The sequence below is a fragment of the Coccidioides posadasii genome, chromosome 3 (assembly GCF_018416015.2).
Source record: "Coccidioides posadasii str. Silveira chromosome 3, complete sequence".
Lineage (NCBI taxonomy): Eukaryota > Fungi > Ascomycota > Eurotiomycetes > Onygenales > Onygenaceae > Coccidioides > Coccidioides posadasii.
Genome location: NC_089409.1, coordinates 5,440,558 through 5,454,070, shown reverse-complemented (window position 1 = coordinate 5,454,070; position 13,513 = coordinate 5,440,558). Strand labels below are relative to the sequence as shown.

The window sequence follows — 13,513 nt, the reverse complement described above, 5'->3', positions numbered from 1 at the left end:
CCCTGCTTATCTACATGCCTCTCGCGCCACACGATCCCGCTGAATCGCCGCTCTTCTTCCAGACAAATACCACTCGGGGCCTCTACCCCAGAGTGAAATCCTCCAGAAAGGGCTAGAAAAGAGAAGAGAGGGACGTCCACTCTCCATACTTCCCATCATGCTCCAGGCTCAGACTCAACACCTCTTCTCCCACCAGCATCAGTACCCCCAGGCTGATTCCACCTGGCTCCAGCACCAGCAACACCAACAGCACCAGTCGCACTTCCAACAGCAGCAGCAGCATCACTCCCTTGCGGCCCAGCATGCCGCACAGGCACAGGCTCAACAGGTGGCCGCAGCTGTAGCTCAGCAACAACAGCAACAACAACAGCAGCAGCAGCAACAACAGCAGCAGCACCCACACTACAATCGCCTTGCGCTGAGCGGTGCCACCTCTGCGAACAATCCCCAATCCGCTCAGGGCGGTCCCGATAGCACCGCCCTCGGAGCTGCTGCAAACATGGACAGCATGATCAGCGAGGAGAATCGCAAGGTTCTCGTGTGGGTTGCTGAGCTGCTGGATCCGAGCCGGAGGGAGACTGCGCTCATGGAGCTGAGCAAGAAGAGAGAGCAGGTCCCCGAGTTGGCCTTGATCATATGGCATTCATTCGGTATGTCAATGTCCCTCCGTCCACTTCGTTTCATTGTCGCAGTTACGTTCCTTAAGGTACTAACTGAACGCAGGTGTTATGACATCGTTGCTGCAGGAGATAATCTCCGTCTACCCGTTGCTGAATCCTTCCCAGTTGACTGCCGCTGCGTCAAACCGAGTCTGCAACGCCCTTGCTCTCTTGCAGTGTGTCGCCTCTCACAATGAAACGCGGGCTCTTTTTCTGAATGGTGAGATTGTTTTTCCCCCTCCCCAAACCAAAAAAAAAAAAAAAAAAAAAAAAAAAAAATGTTGCTACACACATTGTGTCTGTTGTTGTGGGGCTCTTAACCAATGGATCTTTTTCCGTAGCTCATATTCCACTCTTCCTCTACCCGTTTCTCAACACCACCTCAAAGTCCCGCCCTTTTGAATACCTTCGCCTCACATCCCTGGGTGTGATCGGTGCTCTGGTGAAAAATGATTCGTCGGATGTCATCAACTTCCTTCTTACAACTGAAATCATCCCCCTCTGTCTACGGATCATGGAAACCGGATCTGAGCTGAGCAAGACCGTGGCCATCTTTATCGTTCAAAAAATATTGCTCGACGATATCGGTCTCGCCTACATCTGTGCCACGTACGAACGTTTCTATGCTGTCGGCTCAGTCCTGAGCAACATGGTCACTCAGCTTGTTGAGCAGCAGACAGTTAGATTGCTCAAGCACGTCGTGCGCTGTTTCCTTCGGTAAGTTCTCCACTGGGAATTAGCCTTGAGAGACCTACCCGCTTACTGTGATGATGATTAGACTTAGCGACAACAACCGGGCGAGAGAAGCCCTTCGTCAATGTCTGCCGGAGCCACTTCGTGATGCTACATTCTCCTCTGTTCTCCGTGACGATGCTGCCACGAAACGATGCCTTGCTCAGCTTCTCATCAACCTCTCCGATAACGTTGTCGACACGTCTGCAGGTCCTACCATATAGCGCAGAAGGCCCTCGATATTCACAATTATCATTGTGAAAGAAAAAAGAAAGAAAATAATCGGCAATATAAAAAGGATCCTGTCATTTTTATAGATATGGTGACAAACAGGAAAGCAAAAAAAAAGGGGAAGAAACGCTGCTGCTGCTTTTCTTTTTCCCCTCGCTTTACTTTGGTGTGATTAATTCTCTTTGAGCATTTGAGAGTTGCGGGGAAAGAGATAAGGAAGCCTTTTTGCCATATACCATGTACCAGATTTTGCCTGTTTTTTTCCTCGCCTTTTCTACATGTGTGGGCGGATTTTGTCCGTCTGATACATACCCCCTTTCGTTTCAATCGCGTTCAATGATGTTTTCATTAGCTGCTTATTACCAAGTTGCTTTTGCATTGTTATTTTTGATGTTTTTTTATTCTTTCGCTCATGGGCACTGGCGTGTGGGGATTATGGGGAATCGATCGGGGAATAGGTGTGTGGCGATATATGGTCTTCTGGGAGTTTTTATGCCCTTCTGTTTCAAAACTCATGTCTTCACTGTTTCCTCGCAAGTTGCCCCTATGGTTGATATCACAAACAGCATATTTTCTCTTATTGATGTGTGGGATTAGCGAGACCATCTTAGTTTCAAGTTTGTGGGGGTTGTTTACTTCGCTTTTGCTCTCTCTGATCTGCAATGCTTCCCTGATGTGCGGTGCGGCTTTTCAATCTTTTTTGGACAAAAAAGCAATATTTGGTTCATTTCAGTGGGCGATATGATGGGTGGTATTCTCCTTTTCCTTTTTTTTCCCCCTTCTTTTTTCCCTCGTTACCGAGCTGAGAAGATGGGGCTTTGGGCTTTTGGGCTTCCAACCATCCGCTTTCTCAATGGAATGGATGACGGAAGCTGATCGGGTTTCTCTGTGCTCTTTTAGATGTCCACATACATCTTTTTGCTTCTCTAATCCATCCTTTTTTTTTTTTTTTTTTTTTTGCACATTCCCCCCCCCCCCCCCCCCCCCCCCCCCCCCCCCCGCCCCGGGGCTACCTTCTGAACTGTTTGCCTCACAGGCCGGTGCGCAGGTTCGATCCTCGCCCCGAGTCTTCCTTGTGCAGCCTCTCATAGGAAGAACAGCCCTAGTGTGCTTGCTCATCGTCTGTTTATTCCCTTTGGCAGAGCACAAGTACAGAAAATGACAGTCTTGATCGTACGTGCGGCGGAGAAATAAGAAAGAGGGGGGAGGGTGGAATTGATATCCTTTTGTTGTTGGTGGTTTTTTTTTTTTTTTTTTTTAAAGCTTTTTTCGCATGTACCTGAATAATCAATATGTAAAAACTCCATAGCTAGCTAGTAGGACATAATACCACCAGCTCCTTTTTTTTTCTAATTTCTTAAAGCAGTTTGTAGGGAGTGCGTGTATGATACTTAGTTTCTTAGGTTTATTCTCTTTTTTTCCGCCTTCCGGGTGTTAGGCGTGTAACAGGGGGAATTGCAAACGGCATTCATGAATTTGCCGGCGGGAAAGTCTTGCGGGGGATGGGAGAAGGGCACCTGATCACTGCCCGGAACGGAGTTGCCGGGTTATTCTTCTTCTTTTTTTCTTTGGCAATGCGATACATCGATGCGGCAGGGATGGAACGGTCTCGCCCCAAAAGAAAGAAGGAAAAACAATAATACGAGTGAATGACCGTCAAAATCTATGTCACTCCCCGTCTTGGCTACCTACTGCTAAACCTAAGATGGAGAGCATCTCTCCTAACTTAAATGTTCAACACGACCGAGATCAAAGCCGGTAAAAGAATTAAGGGTCGAGGCCCTCAGCGACAGAATGGAATCGCTCCACTTTTCACTTACGAGTTTCGTCTCAAACGCACAATAAATAGATTGGTAAATATTGTTATTGTGAAAAGTGGTAGGATGAACATGTCGCATTAAGGCCACGAGTCAATCCTGCCAAACAGGGTCGAGGAGACGTCAGAACCGGCCTAAATATAAAAATGGAACAGACGGAGCAAATGAAGATGGAACGCACAGCGGCACAGGAGTGCATGCCGAAGAAAAACACACACACAATAAGTTTCTTGAACACGAGAGGACGGAGATAATAATGACATCAGAAAAATCCTCCGAAAAACCAACTTTTATAACGATCGCGCATGACTACCGTTCAAACAACGGATCATCGTCGATGCGGTTGGACGATCAAGGCATGGCTCGAACCGCCCATCATCACAGGCCCACACAGTATCACATAAACAAAACAGTACAAGATCAATCCAAGTCGGAAAAAAAGAATCACAGCAGAGAGCAAGACCATTGTTACTGTTGAGTCTCCGCGAGAGACTTCCAGTACGCCTCGCGTTGACGGCTATCCTCCAAGGCCTTCTCCAATTCAGCGATGCGACGCTCCATTTGCTCCTGGAGTTCGACCTTACGGGCGCGAGATTTGCGAGCAGCTTCTGTGTTCCTTGCACGCTTGGCGGCAACAGGATCGCTGGTATCATAAACGATTGGTGGAAGAGGCTTATCTCGATTGCGTGGCTTGACTCCAGAGATGGAGGAAGGGCGAGTTGAAGACCGGCTGTTGCGGGGAGATGCTCCGGGAGAGGATGCAGTGCGGGTCATAGGTGTGATGAGCGCGCTGGGTGCTTTTGGTGAGCAGAGAGGCACCTTCTCATCGAACTTTGGAAGCATCGCGGATTCAACCGGGAACAACGACTCCCACTCTTCATGGCCGGGGCCAAGGTCCGAATCAGTAGCAATGAGCGGCGAGGTATCATGGCTGAAGTAGCCGGGGGACTCAAACGAGGGAGTGCTCATGTCGGTGAAGGAGGTTGACGGTGGGGCGGACGAGTCCATCATCAAGTCATTTGGAGACACGGTCTGGGCGGGCATCTGTTCTACGACAGAATTGAAGTTGATAAGCTGATCGAGCTGATCTTGATCTAACAAGGAACCGTGGGAAGAAGAGCCCAGGTCCTCGACGTACTGGTCCGTCGAGAGATCCAGGAGGGTTCCGATATCTGGACGCTGGTTAGCCACAAGACGCACGGCAGATGCAGAGAGACACCATACCGAGCGGGAGATTAGACGTAGACATCGCTCGACGATGATGTTGTGTCTGTGGATGCTGTGGTGTACTGCTTCCCGTACCGGGAAAGAGGGGAACTGGAGGACGAACGGAATGCGGTGAAGCGCCGCGGGCCAGCAACAGAGCGTTTCGGCGCTGCTGAGGCGAGATATTCACGCGTGGACGAGGAGGAGACCAAGTTGACGGGACACAGAGCCCCTGGGACTGACCGATGATGCTTGCCACTCTCGGGTCTTGAGCAACGGGCGAGCCGGACGAACGAGCCTGCAGCTTGTGCTGGTGTTGCTGGGCGAGGAAAGAGTGACGACGAAAATTGCGTGCCGAAGCAGGGTTCAGCGGGACGGCGGGTCTAGGGGGATTCGCTTGGGGAGAGTTCCAGTCGCGTATGCGAGACGGCGCGGGGAAGAGCACGAAGTCGTTGTGAGGAGCGTGCAGGGGATTCGAGGGAGCCGGAGGCTGCTGGGATGATGGGGGTTGAGGAGGCCATGTTGACTGTTGGTTATCCGTGGTGAACGACGTAAAGTCGAACGTGATGGTTGGAGTTGGAGTCTGGGAACTCGAGCTGCGCAGAGCGTTGCCTAAGTTCAGAGGTCCTTCACGAGGAAGCTCTGAAGAAGTGTGAAACTGGGGGTAGACCGGAGTGGTTGAGGAGAGTATGGTTACGGTGTTGTCTCTTTCCTTGGAAAAGAGAGAAGGCAAAAAGCGAAGAAGCTTAGAAGGCCGTCATGATGGACTATCCCTTCTGATTGACCTTTTCTTTTTAAATGTAGAGTGATTGTAGATGGTTTGTGTGAATACTGTGTGGGAAAGATTGTGAGTGTGGGTTGAAAAAAAAAAAAGAGAAGAGAAGAGGCAGAGAAAAGACGGGCGGCGGGGGAAAAGGAGGCTGCCAGGCAGTTAATATGAGGCCGCTGCCGGCTGTGCATTACCTAAGCTCTTCGGCTGGGCGAATTGCAGTGCGGCGGGTCGTGGGGCTGAAAATACCCTCACGCTTTGCCTGATTCGGCACTCCGACCTAGCAGCTATCCCGGATCAGGTATAGCGCCAACAGGGTGGACCCGCTGCTGTGACTCACACCCCCATTGACGCTGCTGATTGGCCAATGTGTTACCCCGACGCTCCGAACGTAATTGGCTCTAAGCCGCTTCTGGTAACTGCGCGGGACCTCTCTGGTACATGACACTGGCCTGGAGCTCGGCTGCGCGCTCATGTCTCGCCCAGGTACCCGCTGCTCTGGCTCGTTCTCCCGGCTCGCTGCGACGGACGCGTCCCTTGGAAACCGAGCCGCACTCTTCAGCTCGTTCCTAATGAAGTCATCCAGCCCCGTGCCATCCGCCTATAAAAAAGAAGTCCGCTCAACTCAATTGGAGGCCTCATTTCATCCGTCCCGGTTTCACACAATTTCAGCGACCATCTGAACACCCATCGAAGATTCGAAAAGGTCAAAGGAAGTGGCCTCCCAAGGTTGAAGCTTGATGGGAAGTTGAGTTCACATGTTCGCGAGCTTAAATTGGGTGCGGAAGCGGATCCTCCCATTGCGCCTCCGGAGTCGCAATTCGTCCTCCGACATCGCGGATTCAGCCACGGGGCCCACAGGCTGATTTCCTCGTCGCGCTGCTTCAGCTGCGTCTGGGGCTTCGTCTAGCAGGTCAGGCTAAATACGGAGTCGCTGCCAGGGTTTCATTATTATGTCAGTCCGCTGCCCGGCGTCAGATTTTCTTTCTAGGATACAAAAACGGTGTTCGTCCCCGCGCCCTATTGTCATTGATCAAGAGTTTGCGAACCCGAGATGAACAGATGACATCGCGATCACAGCTCATCCATATCCAAGCCTCATATCACAGCCATCGAGATGCGATCGAGTACAGGTCAAATAACTCTCCCGGATTACATGCGCCATTTGATGAGCGGGTGGAGGCAATGCGAAACCTGCAACGCCCAGCTGACGCACATGTCTTTAGGTACTCCGTATCCCTTGCAGTTTACAGCAATCGGCTCGAAGATAAGAGAGATTCGATCTCCGCAGCTTGCTCACTTCAGCAATGGCGACAATGATGCACAGTGGTAAATTCACACCGTCCACTCATACAAGGATACCGCGCGAAATTCAGATTGAAGCAGGAAATATGAATTGAAATCAGTATTTCCATAACACACTCCTCATGCATAATTTTGCCCCAAGTCGAGAACTAGAGATGCAATGGCTATGTTTTTGTGCAGTACAGTGAGAAAGTGTATGCTGTGTGCGCTGGAGTTAAATATGACGCTTCAATGGACGAAGGAGCCTCAACGACCCAACGTATGTGCTTCTATTGCAACAGCTTGGTTCCTCGCCCACAAGCGTCAATTCCACACCCCCGAACATTGACGACATCTCGTAACTCGCGTGGGGACCCTGAAAGCAACAGGCCTCAAGAAGCTGGCTCAAGCAAAGGAGAAGGAAGTTCTTGCTTGACGGATATGTAGTGGATGCCCTTTTTTTTTCAAGCTGAAAGGAACCTCCCCGTAGTAGCATGTTGCTATCCAGACTTATCGAGGTCAACTCTTGGTGCCAATTGAACTCTCCCCATACTTCAAGCAACAGGCGAGGAAGATTTGGACAAAACACCTCCAGTAGAGCAGAAGGAGCAAGCTGATAAGATTTGTGTCCAAGACGGCGCTCTATTCGCCCGGTAGTGTGTTGGAGCGGCCAATTGGCCTTACAGATACCTACTTATGTAGTTCCTCGTGAAACCCAATGCTTCGTCGACGGATTCGTCGGGAGAAATGACAGCATGATCTCGTTAAAAAGCTTTGATCCTCAGGATACACTCCATTCGCTGACTGGTCGGTTGTTGGCTTCGAGCTGGATCTGGACGTCCAGGACCTCTTTTTTTTTAGTTTGCATGGCCAAAATTCTGATGATTGGTTTCCACAGATCCTGGCATAACCACTCTTGGACGAGCAGTGGGCAAGTTAGGGAACGGCCCCTGCAAACAAATTGTCCAGGATGGTGCAAACAGCAGCCAGTGAGAATTCCGTAATCGGCGGACAAGAAGTCCCACAGCTCGGAAACCTGCGATGCTCAAGCGCCATCGGAGTCCCGCCGTTTAGATCCCGCCAGGTCCAAGCAAGAAACGGTTGGTCCAGGGGGCCCTGGAACAGAGCCACACCCACACAGGTCCCCGCAGCCCGTAAACTCAGATCAGAACTCACTAATACTTTTCTTTTTTTTGAGTTTTCACGCAGGAGTCATCTGTGGCAGCTGTTCGTCGGCGCCAACGCAGAATCTGAAGATATCTGCTTCCGATTTCTCAACCCGGAGCAGGGAGAAAAAAAGGTACCATCGGGGCTGGCTGTTACGGCAGCACAAGCTCAAGCAAACCGGGCCAGGCGAAATCCCCCAGTCACGCGTGCTACGTCCCTTGGCCACCCCCGCACGCCCGAGATACGACCCTAGCTCGAGTACCCAAAGTACAAGCACCTCTCCGCTCTCATCGACCTTACTACGCCATCCATCAGGCTTTCGCTTCTTCATCGTCAGACTGTCCATGCATTGTTGACAGGACCAGGGCTTGGTGACATTCGACCCCTCGTTCCTGAAGCTCGGCCATCTGCCGTCCTGCCCTTCAACTGTCGAGTGATAAAACTATACATGCAACCAATCACCTATACTTCGTATACTTCCGCTTGCACTTCACGCTCTCTCTCTCTCTCTCTCTCTCTCTCTATCAGAGCGGCGGACTTCTACAGCCGTGCGTCTTGCACACCCGATTGCTAACAGACACCTGGCAGATGGTAGCCGGTCCCTCTGTTTTGTTTCGTTGACCGAGACCTCAGCGGCTGAACAACAATCACAACAATGTCCGCAACAATGAGGCCTGTCAACACCCTGCGCCCGTGTCGAACTGGTACCCGTGCGGGGTTCCAGAGGCGTCTGGTGCTCGCTCTTTCAGGTACGAACCCTTCAATATCTTAAAGGCTGGCAGCTCGCCTTTTTTCCTTCTTTTGTTTTTGTTTTTCTGGGGCGATCACATCTTTCTAACGACGTCTCTATTTTTTTTGCCCACCGTAGCTTTCCAGTCTCGCACATTCTCCTGCACTGCACAGAGACGAGACGATAAACTAAAAACTACCCCTTCCAATCTCATCACCTCCGTCCCGTACTCAGCCCTCACGGTCGGCGTTCCCCTCGAAACCTACCTCAACGAACGCCGTGTGGCTCTCACGCCTCAGAATACAGCCCTTCTCCTCAAGAAAGGCTTCAGTCGCGTGCTCGTCGAACGCGGTTCCGGCTCCGAGGCCAAGTTCCCAGATGAAGCGTATCAGAGTGCGGGCGCGACCGTGGTTGGGCGCGATGAGCTATGGGCGGACAGCGACATCCTACTCAAGGTCCGCGGTCCTAGGATCGAAGGAGATATCAACGAGGTGCACCAGATGCGCGAAGGTTCAACGCTACTTTCACTCCTGTATCCGGCGCAGAATAAGAGTATCGTGGAGGCGTTGGCCGCTCGGCGGGTGACGTCGTTCGCAATGGATATGATTCCTCGCATTTCTCGTGCTCAGGTGTTTGACGTGTTGAGGTGTGTGGTGAAACCTAGTGAATGTTTTACGTATCCAGGGGGATATAATAGATGCTTATGAGAATGGGTCTTGTACAGTTCTATGGCAAATATTGCGGGCTACAAGGCCATCTTAGAGGCGTCAAATCACTTCGGCAGGTTTTTACCCGGTCAAGTGACTGCAGCTGGGTAAGTGTTCACAACTCGTCGGGGAAATTTTCTTTACCTAGAAGCTCAAGCTAATCGTTTAAACGCTTTACAGAAAGGTTCGAGGATGCCTTCCGTATGTTGCATCTCTACAGATGTCCACTAATTCGCTTTTAGATCCCTCCGGGCAAAGTCCTGGTCATTGGTGCTGGTGTCGCAGGTCTTAGTGCAATCTCTGCCGTAAGCTCCCTCCCACCCTGGTGTGATAGTGAGGGTATACGATACTTAACCTTGCTAGGCGCGTCGGATGGGTGCAATCGTACGCGGTTTTGACACTCGCTCCGCGGTGAGAGAGCAAGTTCAATCTCTTGGAGCTGAATTTATCGAAGTTGATATCCAAGAAGATGGCTCCGGAGCTGGTGGATATGCAAAAGAAATGTCCAAAGAATTCATCGAGGCCGAAATGAAACTGTTCCTCGAGCAAGCTCGTGAAGTTGACATCATTGTCACCACGGCTCTGATCCCCGGGAAACCCGCTCCTAAGCTGATCACTGATGAGGTACGGAAACTTGGTCCAGATTTTTCGATTGGACCAGGCTGACACAGAATTTAGATGGTCGCCGCGATGAAACCAGGCTCCGTTATCGTCGATCTGGCGGCTGAAGCTGGAGGAAATTGCACGTTGACCGTTCCGGGACAGTTGGTGACTCGAAATGGCGTTACTATTATCGGTCCGTAACGGCCATTCAGACCTTGGGACTTGAGGAGTACTGACATGTATACAGGTTACACTGACCTTCCGTCCCGGCTTCCCACGCAATCCTCTACTTTGTACTCGAATAACATTACCAAGTTCTTACTCTCAATGAACCCTGAAGAGAAGCACTTCGGTGTCGACCCTACAGATGAAGTCGTACGCGGCTCAATCGTCACTCACGGCGGCGAAATTCTCCCGCCAGCACCGCGACCTGCACCTCCTCCAACGCCGCAGCCAAAGGCTGCAAGCACAGAGGTGTCCAAGGAGTCCGCTGAGCTTGCCCTGACGCCGTTCCAAAAGGTATCCCGCGAGGTGGCGACCGTGACAGCGGGAATGGGATCAGCTCTCGCGCTCGGGAAATTTACGGGCCCATTGTTCATGAGTAATGTATTTACTGCCGGTCTCGCAGGTCTAATCGGATATCGAGTTGTCTGGGGTGTGACTCCTGCTTTGCACTCTCCCCTGATGAGTGTGACCAATGCGATCTCCGGTGAGATATCCAACAGGTGAATCAAGCTCTTCCTATCATTTTCTAACATGCTTCTTTCTTAGGTATGGTCGGTGTTGGAGGCTTGTTCATCATGGGTGGTGGATATCTTCCTGGCACCATTCCTCAGGCCCTCGGGGCTCTGTCTGTCCTTCTCGCTTTCGTCAACGTATCCGGTGGATTTGTGATCACCAAGCGCATGCTTGATATGTTCAAACGTCGGTTATGCTTCCCTCTCTTAATATCGTAGCTCTCTGACACTTTTGCAGGTCCCACTGATCCCCCAGAGTATCCTTGGTTATATGCTATCCCCGGTCTTCTCTTCGGTGGAGGATACATTGCCGCCGTAAGCACTGGAATGGCAGGCCTTGTGCAGGCAGGCTACCTCGTGAGCAGCATTCTCTGCATCAGTTCCATCTCTGGGCTTGCCTCCCAGGCAACTGCACGACAAGGAAACATGCTCGGTATCTTAGGTGTTAGCTCCGGTATCCTGGCGTCTTTGGCCGCCGTTGGCTTCCCCGTCGAAGTTCTCGCCCAGTTCGTTGGCGTCGCTGGTATTGGTAGTATCCTCGGTGAGTAGGAGCTAAGTTCAACGTACGGCCCTGAATTGAAAGCTAACGCGGGTATAGGTGCAATCATCGGCCGTCGCATTACGCCAACTGAGCTCCCCCAAATGGTTGCTGCTTTGCACTCTGTTGTTGGTCTGGCTGCTGTCTTGACCAGCATTGGTAGCGTCCTCGCGGATATTGGATCGATCTCTACTTTGCACCTTGTTACCGCCTATCTAGGTGTCCTCATTGGTGGGTCGTGGTATATGATTTTCAAACTTGGCGGTTCTATTTCTAATTTGTATTGCAGGTGGTGTCACTTTCACCGGTTCAATCGTCGCGTTCCTTAAGCTTGCGGGGAAAATGGCATCCAGGCCGCTGAACCTCCCTGGGCGACACTTGGTTAACTCCTCACTACTCGGTAGTAACATGGCGCTTATGGGCGCGTTCGTGACTATGGCTCCTGGTTCACCCGCCATCGCTGCTGCATGCTTGGGCACAAGCACGGTTCTGAGTTTCTTGAAGGGATATACCACCACTGCTGCTATCGGTGGCGCTGACATGCGTACGAGTTTCCATGTTCTTTTCTACGCTTGATGCCCAGTCGCTAACAAATCACTGCTCAAACAGCTGTCGTAATCACTGTCCTCAACGCGTACTCTGGTTTTGCTCTTGTTGCAGAAGGTTTCATGTTGGATAACCCGTTGCTTACCACTGTTGGCTCATTGATTGGAGTCAGCGGTTCCATTCTGTCGTATATTATGGTAGGTCTACCTTAATCTTTGGTAGAGTCTAGTGTAGCCCGTGCAGCTAATTCGATTCCAGTGTGTTGCCATGAACCGGTCATTGACCAACGTCTTGTTCGGTGGCATCTCTGCGCCAACGCAAGCCGAACACAAGATTGAAGGGCAAATCACAAAGACTTCGGTCGACGACACCGCTGATGCTCTCCTAAATGCAGAGAGTGTCATTATTGTATGTTCCTACGTTCCTTTTTTTTTTTTTTCCCCTGGCAAATCTTGTTTACTAAGGGAATACTAGGTTGTCGGATACGGTATGGCTGTCGCCAAGGCTCAATATGCGATTTCTGAAATTACGCGAATGCTCCGAGCCAAAGGCGTCAAAGTGCGGTTCGCCATTCACCCTGTTGCCGGAAGAATGCCTGGACAGTGCAACGTCCTTCTCGCGGAGGCAGCTGTTCCGTATGATAGTATGTGCTTAAACTTACCGCCCACACCCTTCATTTTGTAAAGTCGGTAAGCTAACCTGTGATGCGTAGTCGTTTTGGAGATGGATGAGATCAACGATGACTTCGGCGAAACCGACGTTACCCTGGTCATCGGTGCCAATGACACGGTGAATCCGATTGCGCTTGAGCCAGGCTCCGCTATTGCCGGCATGCCCGTGCTCCACGTGTGGAAGAGTAAGGAGGTCATTGTTATGAAGCGTGGAATGTCCAGTGGTTATGGTATGTCAGCCCGTTTGCCAGCCCCAGAGGGAGAAATATTTGGAGATTTTAATCTTTCTGACCGGTTAATTAGCCGATGTACCGAACCCCATGTTCTACATGCCCGGAACAAAGATGTTGTTTGGCGATGCGAAGAATTCATGTGATGGTGAGCCCAGTCCTTCCTCAACCAAACCGACCGCGAGCATCGGGATTACTAACATGCGTGTGATAAAAACAGCCATCCAACATGCTCTTGAGTCTCGAAAGTAGATTGACAACGCCTCACTAAATGCCGCACCACGAACATAACCTTTACTCGACGCATTTTTTTTTTTTTCTCCCCACAGGTCAGTAAGGTAATTCACAGCAAGTCGGTTTGTTGGATATACCCGGTATAGAGCAAATTAGAGCTGCGACGCTAGAACTTGCATGCTTGATGCCATATGCTGCCTCTTTTTGCTCTGAAGCGGTAATTTTCTCGATGCGTTGTGTAGATAGATGATTTGTTTGATCGAAATAGTTGCATAATGATACCTGTTTGTTTGGTTTGCTCCATGTCTTGTCCCATTACCGGATTATCTCTCGGTCCGTATCACCACGCGTTTGCTCGCGTATCTAGCCACATCCGGCATGGCGCATCTTGGCAAAACGCGAGTTCCAGAAGAGGGCAAGCGCGGTCTTGGCGCTGGTCGCCTTGCCCGGCGGTGACATCGTGAAAATTGCCTGCTTGCGCTTTGCACACGACCGCCGCTGGTGCTGCACCACGACCTTCGCAAGAACTGCTCAACGCCGTGCCTGTCTCGGCCTCTCCATTGCACCGTGTCTTCTCCCGCCGCTCCCTCCACAACCCTCAAGACAAACACAAATTTCCTCCCCTGCCGCCATACCTTCTTTTCTTACTTCC

At 51.0% G+C, this 13,513-nt stretch overlaps 4 protein-coding genes across 4 annotated transcripts; 3 read left to right on the top strand and 1 right to left on the bottom strand.

The window, feature by feature from the left end:
* Nucleotides 1-65: 65 nt before the first annotated feature.
* On the top strand, nucleotides 66-1,061 carry D8B26_006718 (uncharacterized protein; the record flags this gene model as incomplete). Its single annotated transcript, XM_066125274.1, has 2 exons — nucleotides 66-650; nucleotides 724-1,061. Exons 1-2 carry the CDS (start codon nucleotides 158-160, stop codon nucleotides 1,059-1,061), a joined length of 831 nt encoding a protein of 276 aa, XP_065981356.1. The 5' UTR covers nucleotides 66-157.
* Nucleotides 1,062-1,173: 112 nt separating this feature from the next.
* On the top strand, nucleotides 1,174-2,489 carry RCD1 (Cell differentiation protein rcd1; the record flags this gene model as incomplete). The annotated part of the gene is made up of 2 exons (XM_066125273.1): nucleotides 1,174-1,376; nucleotides 1,438-2,489. The coding sequence occupies 2 exons, from the start codon at nucleotides 1,174-1,176 to the stop codon at nucleotides 1,613-1,615; spliced, it is 381 nt and encodes a 126-aa protein (XP_065981355.1). The 3' UTR covers nucleotides 1,616-2,489.
* A 1,418-nt stretch (nucleotides 2,490-3,907) lies between these two features.
* D8B26_006716 (uncharacterized protein) lies at nucleotides 3,908-7,415 on the bottom strand (the record flags this gene model as incomplete). Its single annotated transcript, XM_066125272.1, has 5 exons — nucleotides 6,079-7,415; nucleotides 5,755-6,015; nucleotides 5,609-5,694; nucleotides 4,664-5,241; nucleotides 3,908-4,611 (listed from the first exon to the last, which is right to left on the bottom strand). Exons 1-5 carry the CDS (start codon nucleotides 6,103-6,105, stop codon nucleotides 3,908-3,910), a joined length of 1,656 nt encoding a protein of 551 aa, XP_065981354.1. The 5' UTR covers nucleotides 6,106-7,415.
* A 562-nt stretch (nucleotides 7,416-7,977) lies between these two features.
* D8B26_006715 (uncharacterized protein) lies at nucleotides 7,978-13,162 on the top strand. Its single transcript, XM_003070158.2, has 18 exons — nucleotides 7,978-8,614; nucleotides 8,734-9,241; nucleotides 9,320-9,409; nucleotides 9,483-9,486; nucleotides 9,545-9,607; nucleotides 9,666-9,926; nucleotides 9,981-10,098; nucleotides 10,153-10,614; nucleotides 10,677-10,829; nucleotides 10,881-11,183; nucleotides 11,241-11,411; nucleotides 11,470-11,724; nucleotides 11,790-11,923; nucleotides 11,985-12,134; nucleotides 12,201-12,369; nucleotides 12,439-12,627; nucleotides 12,701-12,775; nucleotides 12,848-13,162. Exons 1-18 carry the CDS (start codon nucleotides 8,521-8,523, stop codon nucleotides 12,877-12,879), a joined length of 3,231 nt encoding a protein of 1,076 aa, XP_003070204.2. The 5' UTR covers nucleotides 7,978-8,520; the 3' UTR covers nucleotides 12,880-13,162.
* The last annotated feature ends 351 nt before the right edge of the window (nucleotides 13,163-13,513 follow it).